The 23,151-nt window shown below is 32.6% G+C and overlaps 2 protein-coding genes across 2 annotated transcripts; both read right to left on the reverse strand.

The window, feature by feature from the left end:
- Positions 1-3,821: 3,821 nt before the first annotated feature.
- Positions 3,822-4,954, reverse strand: LOC105334327 (caveolin-1). Its single transcript, XM_011437718.4, has 2 exons — positions 4,795-4,954; positions 3,822-4,393 (listed from the first exon to the last, which is right to left on the reverse strand). Exons 1-2 carry the CDS (start codon positions 4,855-4,857, stop codon positions 4,067-4,069), a joined length of 390 nt encoding a protein of 129 aa, XP_011436020.1. The 5' UTR covers positions 4,858-4,954; the 3' UTR covers positions 3,822-4,066.
- A 6,064-nt stretch (positions 4,955-11,018) lies between these two features.
- LOC105334328 (caveolin-1) lies at positions 11,019-12,518 on the reverse strand. Its single transcript, XM_011437719.4, has 2 exons — positions 12,357-12,518; positions 11,019-11,671 (listed from the first exon to the last, which is right to left on the reverse strand). Exons 1-2 carry the CDS (start codon positions 12,417-12,419, stop codon positions 11,345-11,347), a joined length of 390 nt encoding a protein of 129 aa, XP_011436021.3. The 5' UTR covers positions 12,420-12,518; the 3' UTR covers positions 11,019-11,344.
- Positions 12,519-23,151: the final 10,633 nt, after the last annotated feature.

Consider the following 23,151-nt stretch of genomic DNA (forward strand, 5'->3'; position numbering starts at 1 on the left):
GACCCCCTCCGCAATGTAATGAATAACTCTTGTTAAGATAATTTCCCTGAACATTAAGAGATTTTGCATACACATAAGCGAGTTCGTTATAACCGTAAAAGTTTGCAATACTATTTTAAAATGTTGCAACAAAACTTCGCTATATCCGGGATTCTGCTTCATTCGTGTTTGTTCTAAACGCGTTTTATTGTACGTTTAAGACAAAAGAAATATTTTGATTTTTGCTTACTAGGTAAAGTCCGAGCACATGTATGAAGAACAATACATATATTTTTTGGCAGAAACATAAATTATTTTAACATTGTTTTAAATTTGCCGGTTTTTTTTTTGTTTCTTGATAGTTTTTCCCCTGTGTTAAACATATTTAAAACCGGAGAAACCCGTTATGTGTTAAGACATAACTATATTTTCATGTATTTTATGCATCTGTTCAATATCAATAAATGTATTATACAATGGGTATATTTATATCAGACTCTACCGGGGAGTGGGCAAAAATACCCCAACTTAATCTTTACAACCAAACAAAATATACAAACAAATGAAAACAAACCATCCAAACCTTAATGCAGGGGAGGGAGAGGGCATTTAGTTGAAAATCACTGTTCTATGTATATATTTAATCAAGAGAAGATAATGTGTTTTGAACAAGATATAGGTGGATTGCTCCCTGTTCCTTCCTAATCCGTGATATAAGATGCCTGATTAAACATAAGGTTGTGGGAGAGTGGGGGTCCAGAAATCCCTCCCAGGATAACTTGAACATACTTATCCCCAGCTTACACCCCACTCCCTTAGGAAGAAAAAAAATAATATTGATCACCTAATGAGCTTTTGCAAGTAAAATTTTGATACAGCTTTCCAATTTTATAAAAATTGTATAATAAGTAATGAAAGGTCTAGTTACACGATTATCCTCAATTTTGATGTGGTGCTCTTATAATAGGACGCAATGGCATATACTTTTTATGATTTTAGATTTTATGAATTTTTGATGATGAATGTTTATTGGAGTACAGTTGTCACTTATTTGTTGATATCTTATCTATTACATTGCCCATTATTTTTGTATTTTTTTTTAATATACATTTATAATATATGATAGTTATAAATATACAGTTTACAGGCGGAGAATTAGTGAAAAAGGTATATTTTGCAAAAAAAAATTGTACGATTTAATAAATAATATACTATGTACAACGGTTCGTTCGTCGGTCATCGTTTTGACTATTAAGAAATAAACAACGTTATTTAGTGAACGTGGGGTTATGAATAGCAATTGCTCTGTTGGCATATTCCATAGTAATCGCGATTATAGAAAAATAATTGCAGTTCCTCCGTATGGACTTACAGTGGGAAAGAACAATGCATATGCAAATATAGAGCTATAAGTATACATTGTCAACTTTAACTACAGAATCAGCGATACATGAAACAAGTATTATACCATGTATACATAAAATATGTAAACTTCATTAAACTAATCGATGTTTTATACCATGCACCTCATACGTGTACAGATGTCTATTACACCGGGGATCCTACACTGAACATGAAATTTAATTCATTTTGCATAAAGATTATTCCTGAAGTCATAAACGCTGTAGTGTATTTAAACCTACATGTATGTTAGCTTTTTATTGTAATTGTAATTATATAAAACGACAAATGAAATACATTTAAGTAAAAACCACAATGAAATTTTTAACTTATTCATTTAATAAGGTTTTTGATTAATGCCTACACATATCGTTCAAGAGTTTTTATCTATAAGGTTTAATGAAATACATGATTTCATTAAATCAGTGCCTGTAGGTATTGTATCATTGTAGTTGACTGTGGTATAAATGGGGATAATCAAGTATTTTAGGGCATTTGTACGGGCACAGTGGGTATCACTGGGGCCCTCCGAGTTCCACTTGAGTTTTGGGGTTGTTTTTTTTTATTCTTTGTTTTTTTTTTTTTTGGTTTTATGTTTTTTTGTTTTTGTTTTTTTCTTTTCTTTCTTTTTTTTTGTTTGGGGGGGGGGGGTCGTGGGTTAGGAGGGGGGGGGGGGGGGTTATCGACTTATTTGAGAACCATTTTGGTTCATTAGAATATTAATGGTGTTCATTTGTTACATAAGGTCATTTTATAGGTTTTTTAGACTATTATTTATCAGTGGACTTTATTGAGTATCATAACATATCATAATGCAAGCAATATACTTTGTGAATGAAATTTTAAATTCTTAACTATTTTAGCTTAAAGACCCAATTTTCTTTTGTATTATCTGAATGCATACAGTACCTGCTCTACTCAATGCAGTCCGTTTCATGCATATATTGATCAGCAAGAAAAATTAAGAAATGTACTTTTTGTAATATTTTCAATATTGTATGAAAACATCGATAGTATTACATAAAATATATTGATAGATTTTATTGGAAAATTGCTTCGTATTATTTTGCTTGCAAAACTACTGCCTTGCAATGCTATTTTATTTAGCAAATAATTCGAAATAATTCGTTTATCAGACGAGTTTCTCTTCATATAAGTATATTACGTATGTTTCTGATGACGTCATCGGCAGTTTGCAATATTAAGCGTCCATAGAAAATTGAAACAGTGTAGCAACAACTTAGTCATGTTAAACCAGGTGCGATGCATTACAGAGACTGGGTAGATGTTCAACAAATTACCCATCAGCATCACCAAGTTTCAAAAACTGAACACGCCATGATGTTAATTTCACACTTCCTTCATCCATATTTTTTGAAAAGGCACCAAATGCATGATTGCATTACATCATTATTGTCATAACTTAAAAAAACAAAAAACTTTCCATGGTGTTTCATTCAGGACATGAAGGTGCATCATCTGCATTTATCAAAACTTTCAAAACCCGCATGTGAGTGTGAATCGTCAAAGATAGCGTTTTATTGTTTGTATTTACATCTTTCTTTTAACAAATTAATAACTTGATCGTAAAAAATAAAATTAAATACATAACTGTTAATGTACATCTGTAAGTTGGCTATAGAGAAAGTCAACTTGTTTCCTATGGGAATTTGAGCCTGCCATCATCTTGATTATTTCGTGCAGTTCGTGATATTTCTTAGGTCGCTGTAGGTTTCGACCAATCGATATTTATAAACAGGGCGTGTAGATATCAGTCCTGTCAGTTTCTAGAGAGCCATGAACTGCAACCAATATTTGTAAGAAATAGACTGAACCATTCTTGTCAGATAAAAATATAATGATTTACTTGTATTTTGCTATACTCTCAGTCTGTGAAGAGTATGTTTTATACACTTTTTTTTATCAATTCACACAATCTTATTACATGTATAAGGCAGAACAACTCGCAGAATAGCTTTTAGAGTCCAATACCCTTTATGATTATAATCAAAGTTTTCATAGTACAGATACCTGGGCTAATTTGACGTATATTAAAAATGTTTTGCATTATATAGCATTATGGTCACATTTTTAATCCTGAGTAAGATTAACTCCTGTACTCATTCTTAAAACAATTACTCTCAACAAGCTGACGCTCATTCAGCTTGATAACGTAATCCTTTATTATAGCATGTCCTAAGGTATAAGTCTTAAGAAAGAAGGAATTTCGCAGCTGAGCAACTTAACATTGCAAACACGAAGTATGTAGAATGTTACTAAGAACAAGATTACCATATATTAGATATATACCAATTTACAGACCAACTGACATGCTTTTCAATCTACGTCCTCTTTCAAGTTGGAATAGTACCTACAGTTTTGGTGCAAGCCTTTGCAATTATACAATGAGCCCAACAAAAAAATTCACACAAAACAAGGCATTTGGAAGAAATCAACAGTAATTTATTTTCTGTTTTATTATAAATCTTAAACAGGTTTTAAAGTTTTCTTTAAAAAAAGTTGATTCAAATCAAGAGTCTATAAATTTAAAACATTTTGTGGTAGTCTTTCTTTCAAACAAAAGAAAAAGATGCAATGTTTTAAATTTATGTTACAAAGGATCTAAAAGTAGTCTTTATCGGCAAAGTCAAAGGTTCCTTTAACGCTAATACAAATGATGAAGTCCTCATTTCTTGAAATGATGGAACAATCCACCAAAGGCTTCACAGCAGGGTACGACACAGCAGTTCGCACAGTTGGTGTAGATTCTTTGGCAGAGACCGCAGTTGATCTCCAGAATCTTCAGACAAGGAGTAATATACCAGACGTGGTAGAAGGCAATGATGGCGAACTCGCAGCCCCATTCAGCAGCGATGCAGCACCCAAAGCACAGAGTGAGGATCTTGTAGCACAGTCCTTTCCACAGATTGAAGCAGAGGTGGGAACATTTCCATACCATGTCAATACTGTGGGTACCGTCAGGCTCTCCTAGGACATCATTGAAATGAAGAGTCTGTCCAAAAAAAATGTAATAAGCATTACAACTCATGCAAGAATAGTTTGAGAGCATTGGAACAAGTTGGGGATGGTGTATGTAAAATGGCCTTAGAACTAATTTATATTAGTTGCCTATCCTTGAAAAAATATTTAAATTGCTATTTCCCTACATATTACTTGCTTAGAATTTTTTTTCTTTTAAAGCTTTAAAATCTGAAGGATTACATTATATATATATATATATATATATATATGAAATTTTTTTTCATTTTATACCGTTTTTCAACATATCTCTACAATGATTATGTAGAGATATGTTGAAAAACGGTATAAAATGTAAATATTTGATTCAGAAAATTTGTTTTAAAGAAAAACTAAAAAAAAAAAAATATTTGATTTGAAGTCTTAAATTCTTACCCCAAGATGAGCGTTCAATCCATTGGGATCCCTGTTGGACAGATCAATCTCGTCTCCGCTCATGTTGAATGCTTACAGTTCGAATTCCACCGACAAACTGATTTCTATTAGTATATGGTCACCTAATCGTCGGTTGACATGGCTCTATTGTTTAGTTTATATATTTATATTGGAGACCTGAGATTAATACAACTTAAAAAGGGGGATTATTGTATTAATACACACGGGCAATTGGTTATTGAATGTTTTTATGTTTTGGTCTGAATCAAAAGTATGTATCTAAGTGTGTATCGCAGCAAAGCGGATCTATAAAGAGAAGAGGTACAGGTTTTTTAAAAAAAATAATCCATCAACAAACCTACTAGTAAATAAACGTGCGTATATTTATTTAAGTTTCTTATATGACATGCTGTACGATGAAAGAAAATTTTTAAGGAATCTAATGAAACTGCTTTAGCTTTCAACCAGCCCCACCCAACACTACCAAAAAAAAAATTCGGAAGATTAAATTATGCCATTTTCTATAAATTCTTTCTATAATCGGTTTTATAGAATTTATCCTCTACTTTTTTTTTAAATCGACTGCCCCAATCGATCTTATAAGGTTCTTACATGAATTCATGTAATTTAGAACGGAACGTTATTCATGAATTTAAAGGAGAATGCTATTGATTTAATAACATTTAAGAATTACCACTGTAAGAAAAGTTTACAATGATTTTAAAACAGATGTATCATTGAACACCGATATGTATATGCAAATACAAAAAACACAGTATGTACTATTCACTATCCAAATTTATTCCATAGCTACAGTATTAGTAAGACATTTTGTTACATGTATATCTTAATTGATATTTATTAACATTTATTCTTTTGAAAAAAGTTATGAAGGAATGAATTATTTTGTCAACGTGATAAAAGTATTTTCATACAATAATATTTTGTATATACATTGTATATAAGCTTACTTCCTCTCCTACGTATTTTGTAGACTTAAACATATGTTTTTTGAAACTCACATGCGCAATTCTAAACATACGTGTCTCGAATAAACAAGTTTGACGAAGTAATATATTAAACGTCAATATGATAACTCTATGCAATGTATCATAAGAATGGTCTAGACAGTTAAATGACAAACAAAACGTCGTGGGTGAACAAATATCATATCCTTAGAAGTTTCGGTTTTATTTCAATTCAATGACATGAAAAAACCTGAGATGAGCAAACGTCATATATAGACATTATTAAACTTAGTCTAAAATATTGAAAAATTTTAAATGTTCATACACCCCTTTCGGCACCCCCCCCTTTCCAAAAAATATCAAAAACAAAAAATAGATTCAAAAAAATGAAAAAAAAGAAGAAAATTAAATCTATTAGTACTCGGCGTATTTTGTATCAATGTATGTTTTCTGGTATAATGAACAACTTATTGAATGAATGTTTGGGATATATGAAGATTCATTTTCAAAAAAAAAAATTATATTTCGGGCATAGTCATCGGAAACTGTTTTTTTTTTCTTGAAATATTAATATCACCCTTACCATCATCAAATAAATGTATATAAGTCCTTAAAAATTTTTTTCTTACAATATCAATACAGATAAAGAACACCACTTTCGCCCCCTAATCAGAGAAATAAAGAAATTAGAACGTTAGTATTGAACCTTTCGGTGACTCTTGACAAAAACATATTTCTTTTTGTCTTTGTCTTTTTTCTTTTCTTTCATCTCTGAATGCATGGTGTGTAACCGAATGCGTAAGCCTTGTGGCAAAATACTTTGAAAAATAACGCACTTTGGAAAAAAAATGTTCGAACACGTTTGGACTTAATCAACGCACTTGGAATTTTTTAAATGCGCTTTAATATGAGACCAAGTTAACCTAGTTTGAATTTTTTTTTCAAAGTGCGTTATAAAGGTAATTCTACATTATTTATTATCAAGACACTTAAGGTACATTGAATAAATATGTAAAAATCACAGAATTCTAACCTGTTGATAGTATAATGTTTTGTTAACACTAGTGAATCAAAGAGGTTGGAGGTAGGGGTTTACTAAATTTACATGCAATTACCATTACATCATTTAATTGATAACAGGAAGAAGGTTCAATATCCCTTATTTACCTTCCAAAACATGATATTCAGTAAACGTTTAAGAAAGGAAAAAGATATACGCCTTGTTGTAAATATTTTTTCTCGCACTGATGTTTTTAAAATATCACAGTGCATTCGATAAACGAGTGTTCTTTAATGTAAATTGTCAACCTACGTAAGTTTAGGAAAAAAGAAAAAAAATCTAATTCAGAAACTGTTTATCAATTTAGCAAAGAATGCATTGTGTGTGGGTTTTTTTTTCAATATGTCCAACTGAGCTCAAAAGGTTAAAACAATCGTCAATTTTATATTAACTACAGTATGTTAACCAACTTGCAACAGAAGCGTAAAGAGCTGCCTACATGTGAGATATAAAAACTCTCTATTAATAACATCACCAAAAACCTTAAGCAGGCGTAAATCATACACGGCTAAACATGTCAAAGATAAAGATGGTAAGGTCCTCACCAAGCTAAACGAACATACGAAAAGGTGGAATGAACACTTCATCGGTGTCCTGAATAGACCAGAACCAGATCAACCGGTAACCTTACCACCGGAAGAAGACCTCTACATAAAGGTTGACAATATAAAGAAACATGAAATCAAGAAAGCCTTAAAATCAGAAGAATGGTAAAGTGGCAGGAATTTGATGGTATACCACCTGAGGCGCTAAAATATGCTAATATATGGAGGAGGAGAAGAGATACATGAATACCTGTGTAAGCTATTAAATAAAATCTGGGAAGCCGAAAAAATACCAATAGAATGGAACAAAACTAATGGGCTACTTGTAAAACTGTCTAAAAAGGGAGACTTGAGCTGCTGTGAAAATTGGAGAGGCCTGTCCTTACTACCAATAGCTAGTAAGATCTTCTGTAGTCATATTAAACATAATGAAAGATGCAGTTGATAAAGTTTTACGGAATGAACAGGCAGGCAGATCCAGCAGAAACTCTACTGACCAAATAGCAGCTCTAAGAATAATTGCTGAACAATCTGTCGAAAGACATTCATCATTGTACATAAATTTTATTGATTTTGAAAAGGCATTCGACAGTGTCAACAGAGATGGAATGTGAATACTACTGAGACACTATGGAATACTATCTAAGATAGTTAATATCATAAAGACCCTATATGAAGTATTCTCAGTCAAAGTGATACATGAAACATTCCTCACTGATTCCTTTTAAGTATATACCGGATTGAAACAAGGCTGCTCACTCTCGCCCACCCTCTTCTTAATAGTGATAAACTGGATAACAAAAAAGGCATTCGACAAGTCAAGGAGAATACAGTGGACAATGGTCAGAAGATTAGAAGACCTAGACTTTGTTGACGACCTTGTTGCATCACTGTCCCACCAAATAAAAGACATCGGAGAAAAGACCATCATACTAAGTGAAATAGGAAAGCTGATAGGACTCAATACTAACATCAAGAAAACAATAATTATGAAAGGGAAGAAAAGGTGGACCAATCGCAATCGAGGGGGAAGACCTGGAAGAGGTATTGCAATTCATTTTCTTAGGGTCCATTATTAGCAAGACAGGTGGCTTAGATGAAGATATTAAAGCCATAATAAGCAAAGCCCTACAAGCCTTCTCAATGCTCAAACCAGTCTGGAGTTCTACCACACAAAGGAAAGTACAAAGATTAGGATATTTAACGCCAATGTCAAGTCGGTGTTTCTATACGCCATAATACGGATGTCAAACCTGGAGACTAACAACAGGACTACAACAAAAAATCCAGGTTTTTTTTTTACCAACAAATGCCAACGACATACATGTATATGTAAAGCATCTTCCAAAGTCACGAGTTTCTGATCCGCTCCGCTCTTCATAAACCCTTGACCGAAAAGACAATACATATGCGGGTTAAAGATTACGCCATCTAGTGAGAGTTTTCATTTTTGAACTTTTGTGACCTCTTGTTCTAGCCAATCAGAGAATGCGTTATAAACAGAAACAATATAGCTGCTCCCATGAACAAAATCAAATTTGTAGAAAAAATGGTTTCACTCGGACTGAAAACCGATAGCAGTAAGTCAAATACTTACTCGTCCGTCTCAAATTTCTTTGACAATGGTTCAACATTGATTAATACACAATGCACAATTAACATCATTATTAATGTTTCTTATTGGATCATGCAAACTTGTATGACACCAACCATCGTGCGAGGTTTCTAACCGCGTCTAATTCTGCCCATTCAGTCAAAGGTTTATGTAGAGCGGAGCGGATCAGATACTCTTGACTTGGGATGATGATGTAAAGTGACTTGGCCAAGAAAAATATCTAATGAACAGCTGCTGGAGCGTACTAGCCAGGAACTAACATCCCTCCAGATAAAAAAAAACATGGCGACGGATTGGTCACAATTGGAGAAAGCCCCCCCCAAAAACATCAGAGAGACACTAAACTGGAATCCACAAGGCCAGAGAAAACAATGAAGATCACTACACAGCTGGAAAAGAACAAGATTGAAAGAACTTTTTAAAGTTATTTGGAAGTATTGATAAGACCTGGAATGAGGCAAAAAGAACAGCCCAATACAGAGTGAGATGGAGAGCATCTGTAGTAGCCCAATGCTCTACAAGGAACAGAGAGGACTAAGTAAGTAAGTAAGATGATATCCCGCGCAAGCGCGGGAAATTACACTTCACGTATGAACATGATATACATTGCTTTATATGTTGAACCATATTGGGTTTTTTTGGGTATATTCTATGTCCCGAATTTTTCTTCGTTGCTCTCCATAAATTATTCCAATAAATTCAAATAAAAAACCAACTTCATGAATGTCAGATAAATTACTTTAAGTTGTAACTTTGCTAAGATTGCTCTCTGAATTTTAAGGTCCGATACAAAGACTGCTTTGAAAAAAAATTGGGATCCCCCTCTCTCTCCACTATTCAACTTCTCCGTCTCATTAATGAACATAGACATACACTGCAAAACACAATTTGTTCACTGTTTACAAATTAATGTACAAGTTTTACCACCAATCTGTCGTTATATAAAAACTGTATAAAATTAAAAACCGCTAGTTTATGCATAACTGCCTACATTATCTAAACCAAACTTCAACAAGGCTAGCTTTTTAAAAAAGCTAAGAATGTCAGCCAGTGGAATATTAATTTTTGGATAAACGTGAATAAACGATCTATTCAAAATACGGGATATACATTTTTTTGAGCGATCACAATATACGTGTGTACAATGTACGTTTCGTTTGTCCTTTACGTTTTATGACTGCAGGTGAGGAGACAAAGTTTGTTATATCATTGTCAATCGAACATTGGGTTGCATTGTCCACCCCATTAAGATAACAGTTATCATATCAACTTTTGCATCTCATTTTCTAACATAATCTATAATTTCAAATCCTGGTTCTGGGATTCCTGATTTAATTAAGGTTGTTTCTACACCACCAAGGAAGCATTTATATGCTTTCAACTAAAATTGATAAACCAAAAGAATATTAGAAAACAATTCTTTATTTTTTCCCCTCTCCTCCATTTGGCCCCATTATTCATCGACGTCTGATGAATATTAATGTGATCTACCAAAGAGTTTATACTAAATTGAAGATACATGGTAAAAGGAAACATGCAAAAGCTCGTAAATCACCACCCACCACCCCCCCCCCCCCACCATCCCCCTTTAGAAGCCGTAACAGATGCTTATTGAATATCAATATTTTGTATGGGTTAAATTTTAGCAAACGGAAAGGCAAAGGAGCTATCCTTGGATCTCATAAAGAAGTTTTAACCAACCTGAGTGTATTTTACTATATTTTTTTTATCTTTGAATTTAACATTCCTAATGAGGCCAAGTTATTGGTACATATGACATGGTTTAGACACTCCTTAATCTTACTATGTATACACAATAAAGCTTTCTGATACATCTTAAAGCTAAGCGGCGCAAAAGATCGAAATAAAAAAGTTAAGAAGTCTTAATCGGATAAAATACATTCGCCAAATTGTATAGATTATCTAGCTATATATCGGGTTAAAATAAAGTACGACGATGGGGAGGGGGGGGGGGATACATTTCCAAACAAAAAGATTTGGTGCAACATAGGAAGTTTAAAAAATAAAACTAAGTCAAAGTAAAACAATTTAATAAATAAGTTACGTCTGTAAAATAATAATATAATCGCATTGCAAAATTAATATTAAATTAATATAAAATATATGTTGAATGTTGATATATATCTTAAATATGCTTTAAGAATGCTCGTAGTTTCTAAAAAGAAAAGAGATGTAAGTAATTATGTTATAAAAACATTGTTACTGATAGCTGATTAATGAAAAAAAAACCATGATCACATTGAACATTTCTTTTAAAAAGTTCAAAGGTTAAAAGTTAAAAGCAGCTGAAAATTGAATCTTTGCATAAACGTTCATCGTGGAAATATAAAAGAAGGATGTATTATTTTTTGAAATGATGGAACATTCCTCCGAAGGCTTCACAACAGGGTACGACACAGCAATTTGCGCAATTGGTGTAGATTCGTTGGCAAAGACCGCAGTTGATTTCGAAAATCTTCAGACAAGGACTAATAAACCAGACGTGGTAGAAGGCAATGATGGCGAACTCACAGCCCCATTCAGCAGCGATGCAGCACCCAAAGCACAGAGTGAGGATCTTGTAGCACAGTCCTTTCCACAGATTGAAGCAGGCGTGGGACATTTTCCACACGCAGTCAATGCTGTGAGTACCGTCAGGCTCTCCTAGGACATCATTGAAATGAAGAGTCTGTAAAAGTCAATCACATTTATCTTTGAAAAATCAAAGAGATAAAATTTCAAAAAAGATCAAATGCAGGTATTGTATGTCTATTGTTTAGTTTGTTTTGTATATTTATATTTTGTTTCAAATTGTTTTGCTTCGTATTTTATGGGTTTCGAAATGTACATTTATACCTTATTAGGAAAGAAAAGGATGATTGAATATTTTTTGTAATTTTTCATAGCTTCAAGAATTATTTTATATTGTTAGTCATTTATTTTGCTATGTTATTGTTCCATAGTAATAAAACAGGTCATTACAACTATCACTATACATAACGTCAGAGAAAAATGAATGTAAATGGGCACAGATTTACTGTTATAAAAACTATAGTTTTTATGGTTTTATTTCATCATCATTTAATGTCAATTACATATGAACTGTTTGCGCCTATGAGAAAAGTTAAAGCAAGGCTATTTTTTTTAAAGGGGCGTTTTAAAAGCTCCCTTTTTCATTTTAATTAAAATTTTCGCCTAAAAATTCAAATATTTACTTATGCTTAAGATAAAAAATATTGCCAATATTCATTTGAAAACTTTTTAAACACTCTACTGTATCCATATGATTAAACAAGTGTGATAGAATAAAAATACTATGTTAAATAGGCCTACGTCAACTTTATAAAAAAAACTGTACAGTATTTATTTCTTACCCCCAGATGAGAATTGAGTCCATTAGGATCCCTGTTAGACAAATCAATTTCGTCACCGGCCATTTTATTTATTATTGTCCGTGCTTTCTGCTAAAGACTTCTGCGGAGTTTGACAGAACACGGCTTTATTTTCTTGGTCTATATATGCCATGTTTACTTGACCATGTCTATTTGTCGTAGAAACCAAAGGTAAACCCCTTGTGTTAACTCTAATACACCGATTAACTGTGTAACGGTAATTTTGGATTAAAACACCGAACTTTGGTCATTGATCGATGGACGTTCAAGTAAAATTAGACCTTAACACACTTTCAAAAAAGATGGGTAACGAATGGAAATTTATCTTTCTATACGTCCAGCTATCAAAAAATGCATTTAACTGGCCGTGTTTGTGCTAATGCAGGGGGATTACGTGTACTTATAATTATATTTATTGTGAATTGTCCTACGTTTGGTAAATCCAGTTTTGTTCCCTATATTTTTGTATATATCTTGTAAAGTTTTCTTTATCTATAAATAATTTTAGCCACTTTCAGTGAAATGTTTATTAGCGGTTATAATACATATATATATATATTTATTTTATTTTTTCTTTTTTTTTTCTTAGTACTGGGGATAAATAAACACAAAGAATTTCGCCCTACCGGGCTCCTCAGTAGAAACATGTATGTCGTGTAAAATCTACTGAAGAGCCCAGTGGGGTGAAAGCGTTATATTAGATAAAAGTTGTTTGAACATTGGACTTATTCTCTGTGTTTATTTGAATGGTAGTTCTGTTTCAAGGAAATCATTTTTAGTTTGTTTTCGCTATGATTAGAAAAAAAACAATATCCTAGTGCTCGTTACATTCACTTTTGCTTTAAAAATTGTTTTTCTTTGTTAGCATTCGTATTGTAACGATCTTTGGTTAGGTATGAAAGAATTGTAAGGTACGAGTATCGTTGCTTACATGTATATACAAAACTCAGCGACCGACATTAAAAATTTTTGTTTTACTATTGACAATGTCTTTATAAACCAGTATATTAATAATTAATAACTAGAAAAAGCAATTTTTTTAATTGATAAATTAATTTATTTATTCCTTTAGTTTGAGAGGGTACTTTAATTTTTGTTTTGCACACCAACACTAAATTATAGATAAGAGAACTATCAGTTAAAATGACATCAATAATTCGATAAAAGATATTTTAAAAAATACAAACAATTTTTAATTTATTCGTTGAAGGCTTTACAAGGATGTTTTTATTCAATATGGATTATCGAAAAAGGCGACGTTCACCGACTTCTTGAAACATTTTGCATGGCCAAAAACAATGAAGCAGGTCACTTTTCAATGTGATTTGGGTAGTTACTATTGTAATGCTAACCTATGGACTAGTAAGAAAACATTTGTTTGACGTAAACCTCTTGATTAAGAAAGATTAGATTAACAACTGCGGTTTTTTAAAAAAAGAAACCATTGTTTTTAAAGCGCTAAGCATAGCTCAGCGCTTTATTGTCGTTAGACTTCTACTTCCGGTGCAACGAATAACCGCCCCCTTTGAGCAGAAGTTTACATCATTTAAACTGGTTAGGGAACCAGTTTCAGGAGTTTGTGCACATAACTGCATGAGCTAGTACGGGCTATTGTGAATTTATTGTACGCGGCTTACATACATCATTGCAGGGGCTGCCACGCAGTGATGAGGAAATATATTGCGTATACAGAAGCTGAAATGTTATATACATATATCTTTTATACTAGTATACAAACAGAAGATGAGTTAGCGCTTTTCAGTACTATCAGTACTTTGATTTTGTGCTTCTTTGCTTCAAACCAAATTTCATAATCAGGATTTACCTGGTATATTTTCATCGTCGTGTAAAATATTTAGGTTCACTTGGCATATAAACCAGTTCTTATTATGCCTATTAATTATAACTTCATTCATTAAAAGGGCTGTATGGTCGCAGCCATTTTTACACCGATTTAATTTTATAGCGAGCGCAGCTCGCCGGCGCGCAGCGCCGGCGCGAAGCGAGCTCTACCGGCAAGGCGTGTGTGAATAGAAAATTCGGACTAGTTGCACATTCATTCAACGGATTTTTTTGGCGTCAGTAAATCGGACCAGTAATGCATCGTTTTAATCGTCCCAGTAGTTCCCTGTAATTATGGCAATTTTTATCACTTCACACTCTCACGAGAATCAGCAAGACATTTAGACAGTAAAAACAATAACGATGTAAGCGACATACAGTCAATGTTACCTCTAAAGTTCACCTCAGTACACTTTCAATCAAAAATAATCGTGTGACGTCACAAACGTTTACACATTGATCCGATATATTTTTTCGGAGTCAGTAAATTTTGACCCACAATTCATAGTACCAATGGTTTCCAACCTCACGTTCCAACATCACGTTCTCCCGAGAATCAAAGTAAAACCTTTGAAAAGTTTATAAGATGTGTAATTTTAAGAACATCATGCTTTTTAAGTAAATAAAACAGTATACTTCGCATACTTTTATTTCTCAGGGGAGTTTTAAAGAGTAAGACGACACTTAACCAACGTCAGCTTTGACGTCACAATAAGCACTGATAAGGGGAAATTACTCTAATTGAAGTTATTGTAAATCTGCTGAAATGACCAAAATCCTCTTAAAATCTTGCAAAGGCTAAGATAAAGAACAGCTGACGAATAAGGACATTTCTTCAGATACAGGAAACGGTTGTAAATTGCACTAATTTGGATGAATGCTCACAAATATTTTATTCACTATAATTACGGTAATTTCCTGAAACGTAACGTTATACGTAGCAGCGCCTTTTTTTAAAGGGGGTGGGTGGGTGGATGGCAGCCTCATCCAAAAAATCTTTGCAAGCAAAACGAAAAATAAATCATGAAAATTCTAATCCTTCAGCTCTTTAGCAGTTCAATGGTTTCTTTATTTTCACTTCCATTTATTACAGGGGGGGGGGGGGGGGGGGGGCAACACCATGTTCTTTTAACATGATAAGCAAATATTTTTAAGCGTAAATTAAAAATAAAATTAAACATGTATAAATTGACGAAAATGAAAAAAATTTTAGCATGGGGGGAACTCTATGATGAGTCAAGTTTTATATGTAAGTTTAAGAAAAAATGTCTACTGCTAAAAAAAAGGGGGAAATCAATCAATCAATCATAATCACAATCACTTTAAAAGAGGAGATGCAGTGCAATGAATATTTATATATTAAAATCTTTATTATTTAACAACATTGTATCTGAGATTAAACTATTGTTCTACATATAAATAAATAAATTATAACAAGTCTTATAAACTATGAATAATGAAAATTTACTGAAAAATAGGTATGTTTTATTTTTTGGCATTCAAATTTCACGTTGTTAATTTTATTTTAATATTTATTATAATTCATTGTTTGATCACATGCTGTGCTCGCCCCAACGGCCGCACCGTAAAACATATTACTTTCAATTGGTTTTTCTGAGATTAATCAGACTTTGGAGTGATATTTGTTGATGTTAGTTAAAAAATAAAAACAACAAAAATGCATTATCTTCCTTTTTTCTACTTCTTTTAAAGAATTACAATGGAAGTAAAATATGCAACAATATTTATTTTACATTTAAGAGAGATAAACATTGTGCAGCTAATGAACAGTTAAAAAAGAGTATAGCTTTATCTATTATTTTGTCAATTTGTGATTCTAATGTGTTCGAAAAGAAACCAGTAAACATTACGAAAATCCAAAAGAAATACAGATATTGAATGCATATTTCGACAAAACAACGGAAACATCTGACTTAATATCTCAACAAAATATTGTTCTAATTATGGGCGTTTTTCACGTGCTTTTGAAATGATGGAACATTCCTCCGAAGGCTTCACAGCAAGGTACCACGCAACAATTGACGCAGTTGGTGTAGATTCGTTGGCAAAGACCGCAGTTGATTTCGAAAATCTTCAGACAAGGACTAATAAACCAGACGTGGTAGAAGGCAATGATGGCGAACTCGCAGCCCCATTCAGCAGCGATGCAGCACCCAAAGCACAGAGTGAGGATCTTGTAGCACAGTCCTTTCCACAGATTGAAGCAGGCGTGGGACATTTTCCATACGCAGTCAATACTGTGGGTACCGTCAGGCTCTCCTAGGACATCGTTGAAATGAAGAGTCTGTAAAAGTCAATCACATTTATCTTTGAAAAATCAAAGAGATACCGGGTAACATTACAACTATCAATATAGATAACGTCAGAGAGAAAATTGGATGTAGATAAGCACAGGTTTAATGTTATAAAAACTAGTTTACTTTGTTTTATTTCATCATCACATAATGTCAATTACATATGAACTGTTTGCGCCTCATTTCCGAGGAGAAAAGTTAAACAACAACATCGTTGAAATGAAGAGTCTAAATATTAGATTAATAATTTTTATGTATTATAATACATCGTACGTAATATATCAGATCAGATTACAAAATAGTGTGATGCAATCGCAGCCGACTATAGACACCAACTTAAGGTTCCTCACTACACCTTGAAATAGTTTCTCAAATCAGCAGAAAAATTACTTGATTATGATAGATAGCATGATGGATAAGAGGTATATGCGTCATATAGGCGAAAAAATGTGCAATTTTAGATAAAAAAAAAATGATATTTTCAAAAATTGCATTCAGTAAACATGAACAAAAGCCCTAGGCGTGTTCGAACTCATGACCTGCGGTTCACAAGCCTGATACTATAACCACTGAGCTATGACGATATACATGTACATCTGAATCTATTGATACAAACAGTTTAACAAAACATTTAAATCGCCATCTTGTGACGTAGTGTCTTAAAAAGTATAAGTCTCGGTGTAGTGAAGTACCTTAAATGAAACACTAATTTAAAAGGTGTATTTGAAAATTGCAGTTGAACGATTTTATTTCAGAGCGCCGCTCTGAATTGTCAAAATAAAACAACAACACATCTAACTGCATCTATTTGACTTTTTTAAAATGTTAATTTAAGTAAAAATGTAAAAAGACGAGGAATCATTTTAACACGAGCTTGAACTTTGGGTAGTTGTGTCAAACAGCAATGTAACATATGCCTGTCTATTTCATTGCTGGCCATTCAGCTTTGGCTCTTTGAAACAACAAGATTTGTCTGGCTTTCGAGCTTAAAGACTACGCAATCGGTGCATATTTTGCTTGAAACCGCGTCATTTTCATCTTTTTTCTGACGCAAGAAATAGATAGCTACGCCCTACTGAAAGTCCAAGGTCTTGTTAAAATGGTTCTATCAAATGAGCATACTATATATATATTAATTATACTATTACAGAATTATTTTAATTATGTACTTTATGCATTCAGCGTAAAAAGTAAAAATATCGTCGTTAAGTCTAGTGAAGTTAAATGAACACATATAACATTGTTATAGCTGTATCACTACATTTTTATTTATGATATAGCGAAATTTTTCAGCTTTTTAAAGCTTTAAAAGGGACATGGTCGGGATTTTGGACAAGTTCTTTTTTTCTGTTTTTTTTTTTTTATTTACAATGCTTTAGGAATGCATTTCTAATGATCAAAATAAAATTCGAGAGTCAGTCGTAGAGTTATTAATAGGCAAGATACAGGGCTCACAATATTTTGATATGTAAACAAGGCTCGTGCCCTGTGTTTGTTTACAGAAGTTCCATATACCAGTGAAATAATCTTTTTCAAGCTAATTTTTTTTATTTCCTTATTCATTTTAAGCATAAATAAACAGTTCTTAACATCTAACACATTCATTTTAGTTGTAAAAATTAAGTTATCTTCACTTCAACATTCAAAATGTAAACAAAAGCTTTGTTTATATACATGTAGCAAAGCATTGTAGGCTATGTATCTCGCTTATAACGCAACGAATGACACTCAAATTTTGGTTGCCTATTAAAAATGCCTTACTGAAACATTTTAACTATTAAAATCGGAAAAATAATTCTCGACCAAAATCGTGACCATGCCCCTTTAAAGGGAAAAAAGATTTAAGTTGTAATATAGCGTCTCAGAATCTTATTCGCATTTGACCTCTGCTTTTGAGTAATTCTTCCAAAATCTTTCAATTCCTAACGACCAACCATGACGACAGGATCCCTGATTCAATAAGTAGCTTGTTTTTGTTCATTTCAAACAATTCTACAAAAGGTTGATGCTGGGGGTGTAAGGCGATCGTAGATTAATGTATTCAAAGAAGATTACTGCTACTACTTGAAAGACTTATAAAAGATCACTTCACGGTCAATATTAAGTCTCAATTAATCAACGGTTTAAAAAAGATCCGATTTATTTCTCACGATTGGTTGAGTGTAATCAAATTATAGTATACATGTATATATGTATTTGTGTATCTGCAGGTACCAAGTGATCTCTATGTAACACATAATAAAGGGGGATTCATTATAGCATTATTACGTGAATGTGGACAATGCTACGAAATGCTAGACTAAGTACAAATAGTTTAAATAGCCAATTTTTTTTACATCTAAGATTTTAAGATATAATTATATCATACGACAAGTGGCTTTATTTAATTTTCTTTTTTTTTTTTTGGGGGGGGGGGGGGGGTATGCAATTTTTTTTTTAATTGGCAATCAAATTAAAATGTTTAGCATGTACAGATGATACAAAAACTAGATATTGAAAAGACATTTTAACAAAAAGAGCAGGCATAAGAAACAGTAAAGATGATTAACTTGATGAGAAATTTCGCGTGAACATTATTAGATATGAATTTGCAATTGTCATCAACCTTATTTTTTATCTATTGATACATATAACACGAAGCATGATATCCAAAACAATAATATTTAGAAGAAAAGAAAAAAAATTGTTCAAAACCATTACTCTTTTTTGCATACCCTTTTACACTTTGCACACGCCCACAGAATCAAATAGAACAACCAAAATATGTAACTGCAGGTCAGTAGCTACCGGTCTAATTTTCGGATGGACTACCCAGGAGCTACAATTTCTTGTTAAAAGTTGCTATTTACGGCGCACAAAAAATTGTGGTAGCTTTAGATTGAATTATCATATTTTCGAACACATTCTGTACATATATTTGATCCCAGAACATTTCTAGGACATACGAACATATAACTACAGATATCATCACTTTATTTTCGTTTGGTTTTCTTTTAAACTCCATCAGATTAGCCAGTTAACTATTAATTGAAGACGTGTAATTTGTTAAGATTTCAAAATGGTGGCTCTGGATCTGTACGTGAGTTTTATATTGTTCTTTTTTCCGAGGTCGATTAGCGTAATGAAAAGAAGGCCTCAGGCAAGTAACAATATCAATTGTAAATTGTCTGAAAAAATTAACGGTACTAATTAATTGTAAAGACTTTATATGGAAATAAGTTTAATCAGTTCAAAACTAGCACAAGTTTTGGTCTGTAAACATTAATATTTTAACACGTAAGTATCTATATAGCTCCTATGTCACCGGTATCCATTTTTTTATTACATGTACCATAAGCTAAAGACCTGCAGTTAGCAAAATATGTTATAATACTTGGTCAAATACTAATTAATGACTAAAAGTCACCAGGTGTATCAAATGAATAAAAAAAGTATGATTCTGAACACCACCCCCCACCCTCGAAATATAGAAATATTCTATGTTTATAAAAAATATTTTTAATTATTCACTCTAGAACATCATTTTTAAACAAGATTGCTTGGAGATAGAAATACTTCATTTACGATGGTATTGGCACAGTTAAGGAATAAAAAAAAATATTCTCTGAGTATTTTGATGTTATAATTGATTTGGTAGGAGCGTGCGTGCGTGGCCAAATCCATTGGAACCCGAAGAACTTTATCATAGATTTGGTCACTCTCCGACTAAAATTATCATCTCATAATTATATTTAAAAAAATGATTCCTTATTATATATATATTGCAAACCCCGCTTGCGCCCCAACAATGCGTCATTTGAATTTACTGGACTGTACAATACAAAATTGTCACAGACAAAAATACTAAATAATGTAAATATCGAAAATTATTATTTGAATACATGTTATTTTATTTAATAAAGTTCGGAAGAAAGACAAATGTTTCAAACAAAACCGAAACGAAGGGCGAATAACAGAGGCTGCAGGTATAGGACTACCTTTGCAAACAAATTATTTACATGTAATAAATATGTACATAAAATGCTTATCGTGGTGTTAATAGTAACTAAAGTCTATAACAGATAAAAACCTTAATAAAAATACTTTTGCGTGTAGTATTTAAGATTGTTATACTTTCATGTTAAATACTGAAATCTGATTGGTTAAGACGCAGTTAATAATATTTACTATTACCCTCAGCGTTAGCAACGCACTTGGCAACGGGTAATATTAAAAAATGTTACATGCGCGAAAATTATGCGCGTACGGTTCGCTGTAGAATTCACGTTATTCCTATATAAAAGCAGTAAAATTTTCTTAAAAATTTTAAAAAAGACATTCAGTATAACAAAATAAATAGTGCCTGTTTGGGAGGATAACAGTTGAAATTGACACCCCTCGAAAACCATTGTCTACCTCCGCTTCGCGTCGGTTGACAATGGTTTTCTCGGGGTGTCAATTTCAACTGTTACCCTCCCAAACAGGCACTATTTATATAATACTAAAAAGAGACAACGTGCAGAATCCATGTCATGGTAGCTGAATGTGCTATACACTTCCCCCTGTTTCTTTAAATGACCAAACAAATAATCAAAAGATTAACATGTTAGATTTTGTATTGATCTATGATATGCTATCAATGATGCAGTCGTGGTGCTCTAGTTTGAACAATCTGAAAATGATATTAAAATGTGTACCAAAAAGAAAAACAAACAGACAAACAAAAAACCCACTGGAAAATGTTTCATAAAATACAATACCGGTACAAGAAATGTGAATTTCGTAAACGAGCTTTGTATCGTACATACCCCTAAATGGCTGTTCAGATTATTTGGGTCTCTGTTATCGAGATCGATTTCATCGCCTGACATTTTGCTAACTTAGATGCTGCACGTGCAAGGTGTTGTAAAGGGTTCGCTGCAATATATGTTGTGGTCTGAACTTTAAAAAATTAAACAAGACATATCGTCATTATTGAAGGTCGCTGGCTTGGTGATTAACAAAACATTGGCGAGTCCAACAGAGGACTTAAAAACATGCAACTTAAAAGAGGGTTAATTTCTACTTGCATCTGATTAAAAAAAACCGACCACATCTTGTTTTTAATACAACACTGTATGTGATGTGTTACCAAGCATGGGATTTCGTGTTCATTTTTTAAGAAGATTATATTTATTGTCAAGATTTACAGTCGGGAGTTTAAACCATTTAACCTTTCTTCTCCACGTAAGCCTGCATTAATCTCCGATTTGTTGGTAAACGTTTTCATACATGTAAACGTCTATTTTCTGATATTATGTATTAAGTTATCCTATCTTTCTCCCAATTTCTCCCAAATCTTATTCTAAAGTTCCTTTTAAAATACAAAGATATTTATCATTATTATCTATTAAATTGGATATCATAATATTATAATATTATACCTCTCATATTACAGAGAGAGAGAGAGAGAGAGAGAGAGAGAGAGAGAGAGAGAGAGAGAGAGAGAGAAATTTGCAAAGGGAGAAAACCTGATTTAAGAAAATATATTCAGATCCAAAAGATAAGTTATTAAAGATGGTGTGCATACATTTAGACAATGCATTATATTTGATAGCTTGGTAATTTCAATCTTTGACAAAAATATTTTAAACGGGTTCTCAGGTAATATTGTTTTATATAATATCTTCAATCATTTAGATAATGACAGTTTTCAAGAAAACAAAATTTATACTAAATTAAGTCTTATATTATTACGATTAAGAGAAAAAAGTTTTTAAAAAATTAACATAAACAGAAATTTTGAAAATATATATATCAAACTGCATGGACCAAAAATTATATTTTTTATAATATGTTATTCTATATTGTTTTAATTTACTTGGGAGGGTAATTTTTAAAGAAAGGTACATTTAACATTGACGTGCAACACCAAATGATCAGATAGGCTCAAGAGTCTTCTGATTAATAACCATAAATGTTAAACTCTTACGGATTCATTTTAAGACTGTAAACTTTTTCCATCCAAACCTATTCATACAGTTAAAAATATACATATTTGGAAACTGGATTAAATCATCTAGTTAACTCTAGTTAAATTAACTATGTTCGAAGATGTTAGATTAACAGGAAGTTTTGTCACGCTCAAACTCCAAATGGAATAGTACTACAGAATGTACTATTGTTACACTGTTACACTTTTGAATTGTTTTTAAAAATTCATTACAGTACATAACATAGACCTGATGCCCACCGTTTAACTTTTTTATATATGCACTTTGATCATTGCTATTTTATCCGTACGTTTCAAGCATTGTTTTGATCGTGTTTTTGCATTTGCCAGGCACGTACGTAGCATCGTTTTTGAAAAGGGGGGGGGGGGCAGACTCATTAAAAAATCTTGACAAGCCAAAAAAAAAAGACAACTTCCCGAAACCATGAAAATCCTAATCCGTGGAAGGGGGGGGGGGGGGGCGTAGTACACCTATAACTCTTCATTTTCATAGTTCATTTTTTTAAACTTTTACTTTTAAATTCTTTACTTGGTCTCAAAAAAGTGGGGGGAGGGGGCAACTCCTTGATAATTCACTTTTCATGTTCAATATGTGAATTTAAGAAAAATCTTTTCTGCGACAAAAAAGTGTTGGGGGAGGGGGGGGGGA

This window comes from Magallana gigas, chromosome 4, assembly GCF_963853765.1.
Source record: "Magallana gigas chromosome 4, xbMagGiga1.1, whole genome shotgun sequence".
Lineage (NCBI taxonomy): Eukaryota > Metazoa > Mollusca > Bivalvia > Ostreida > Ostreidae > Magallana > Magallana gigas.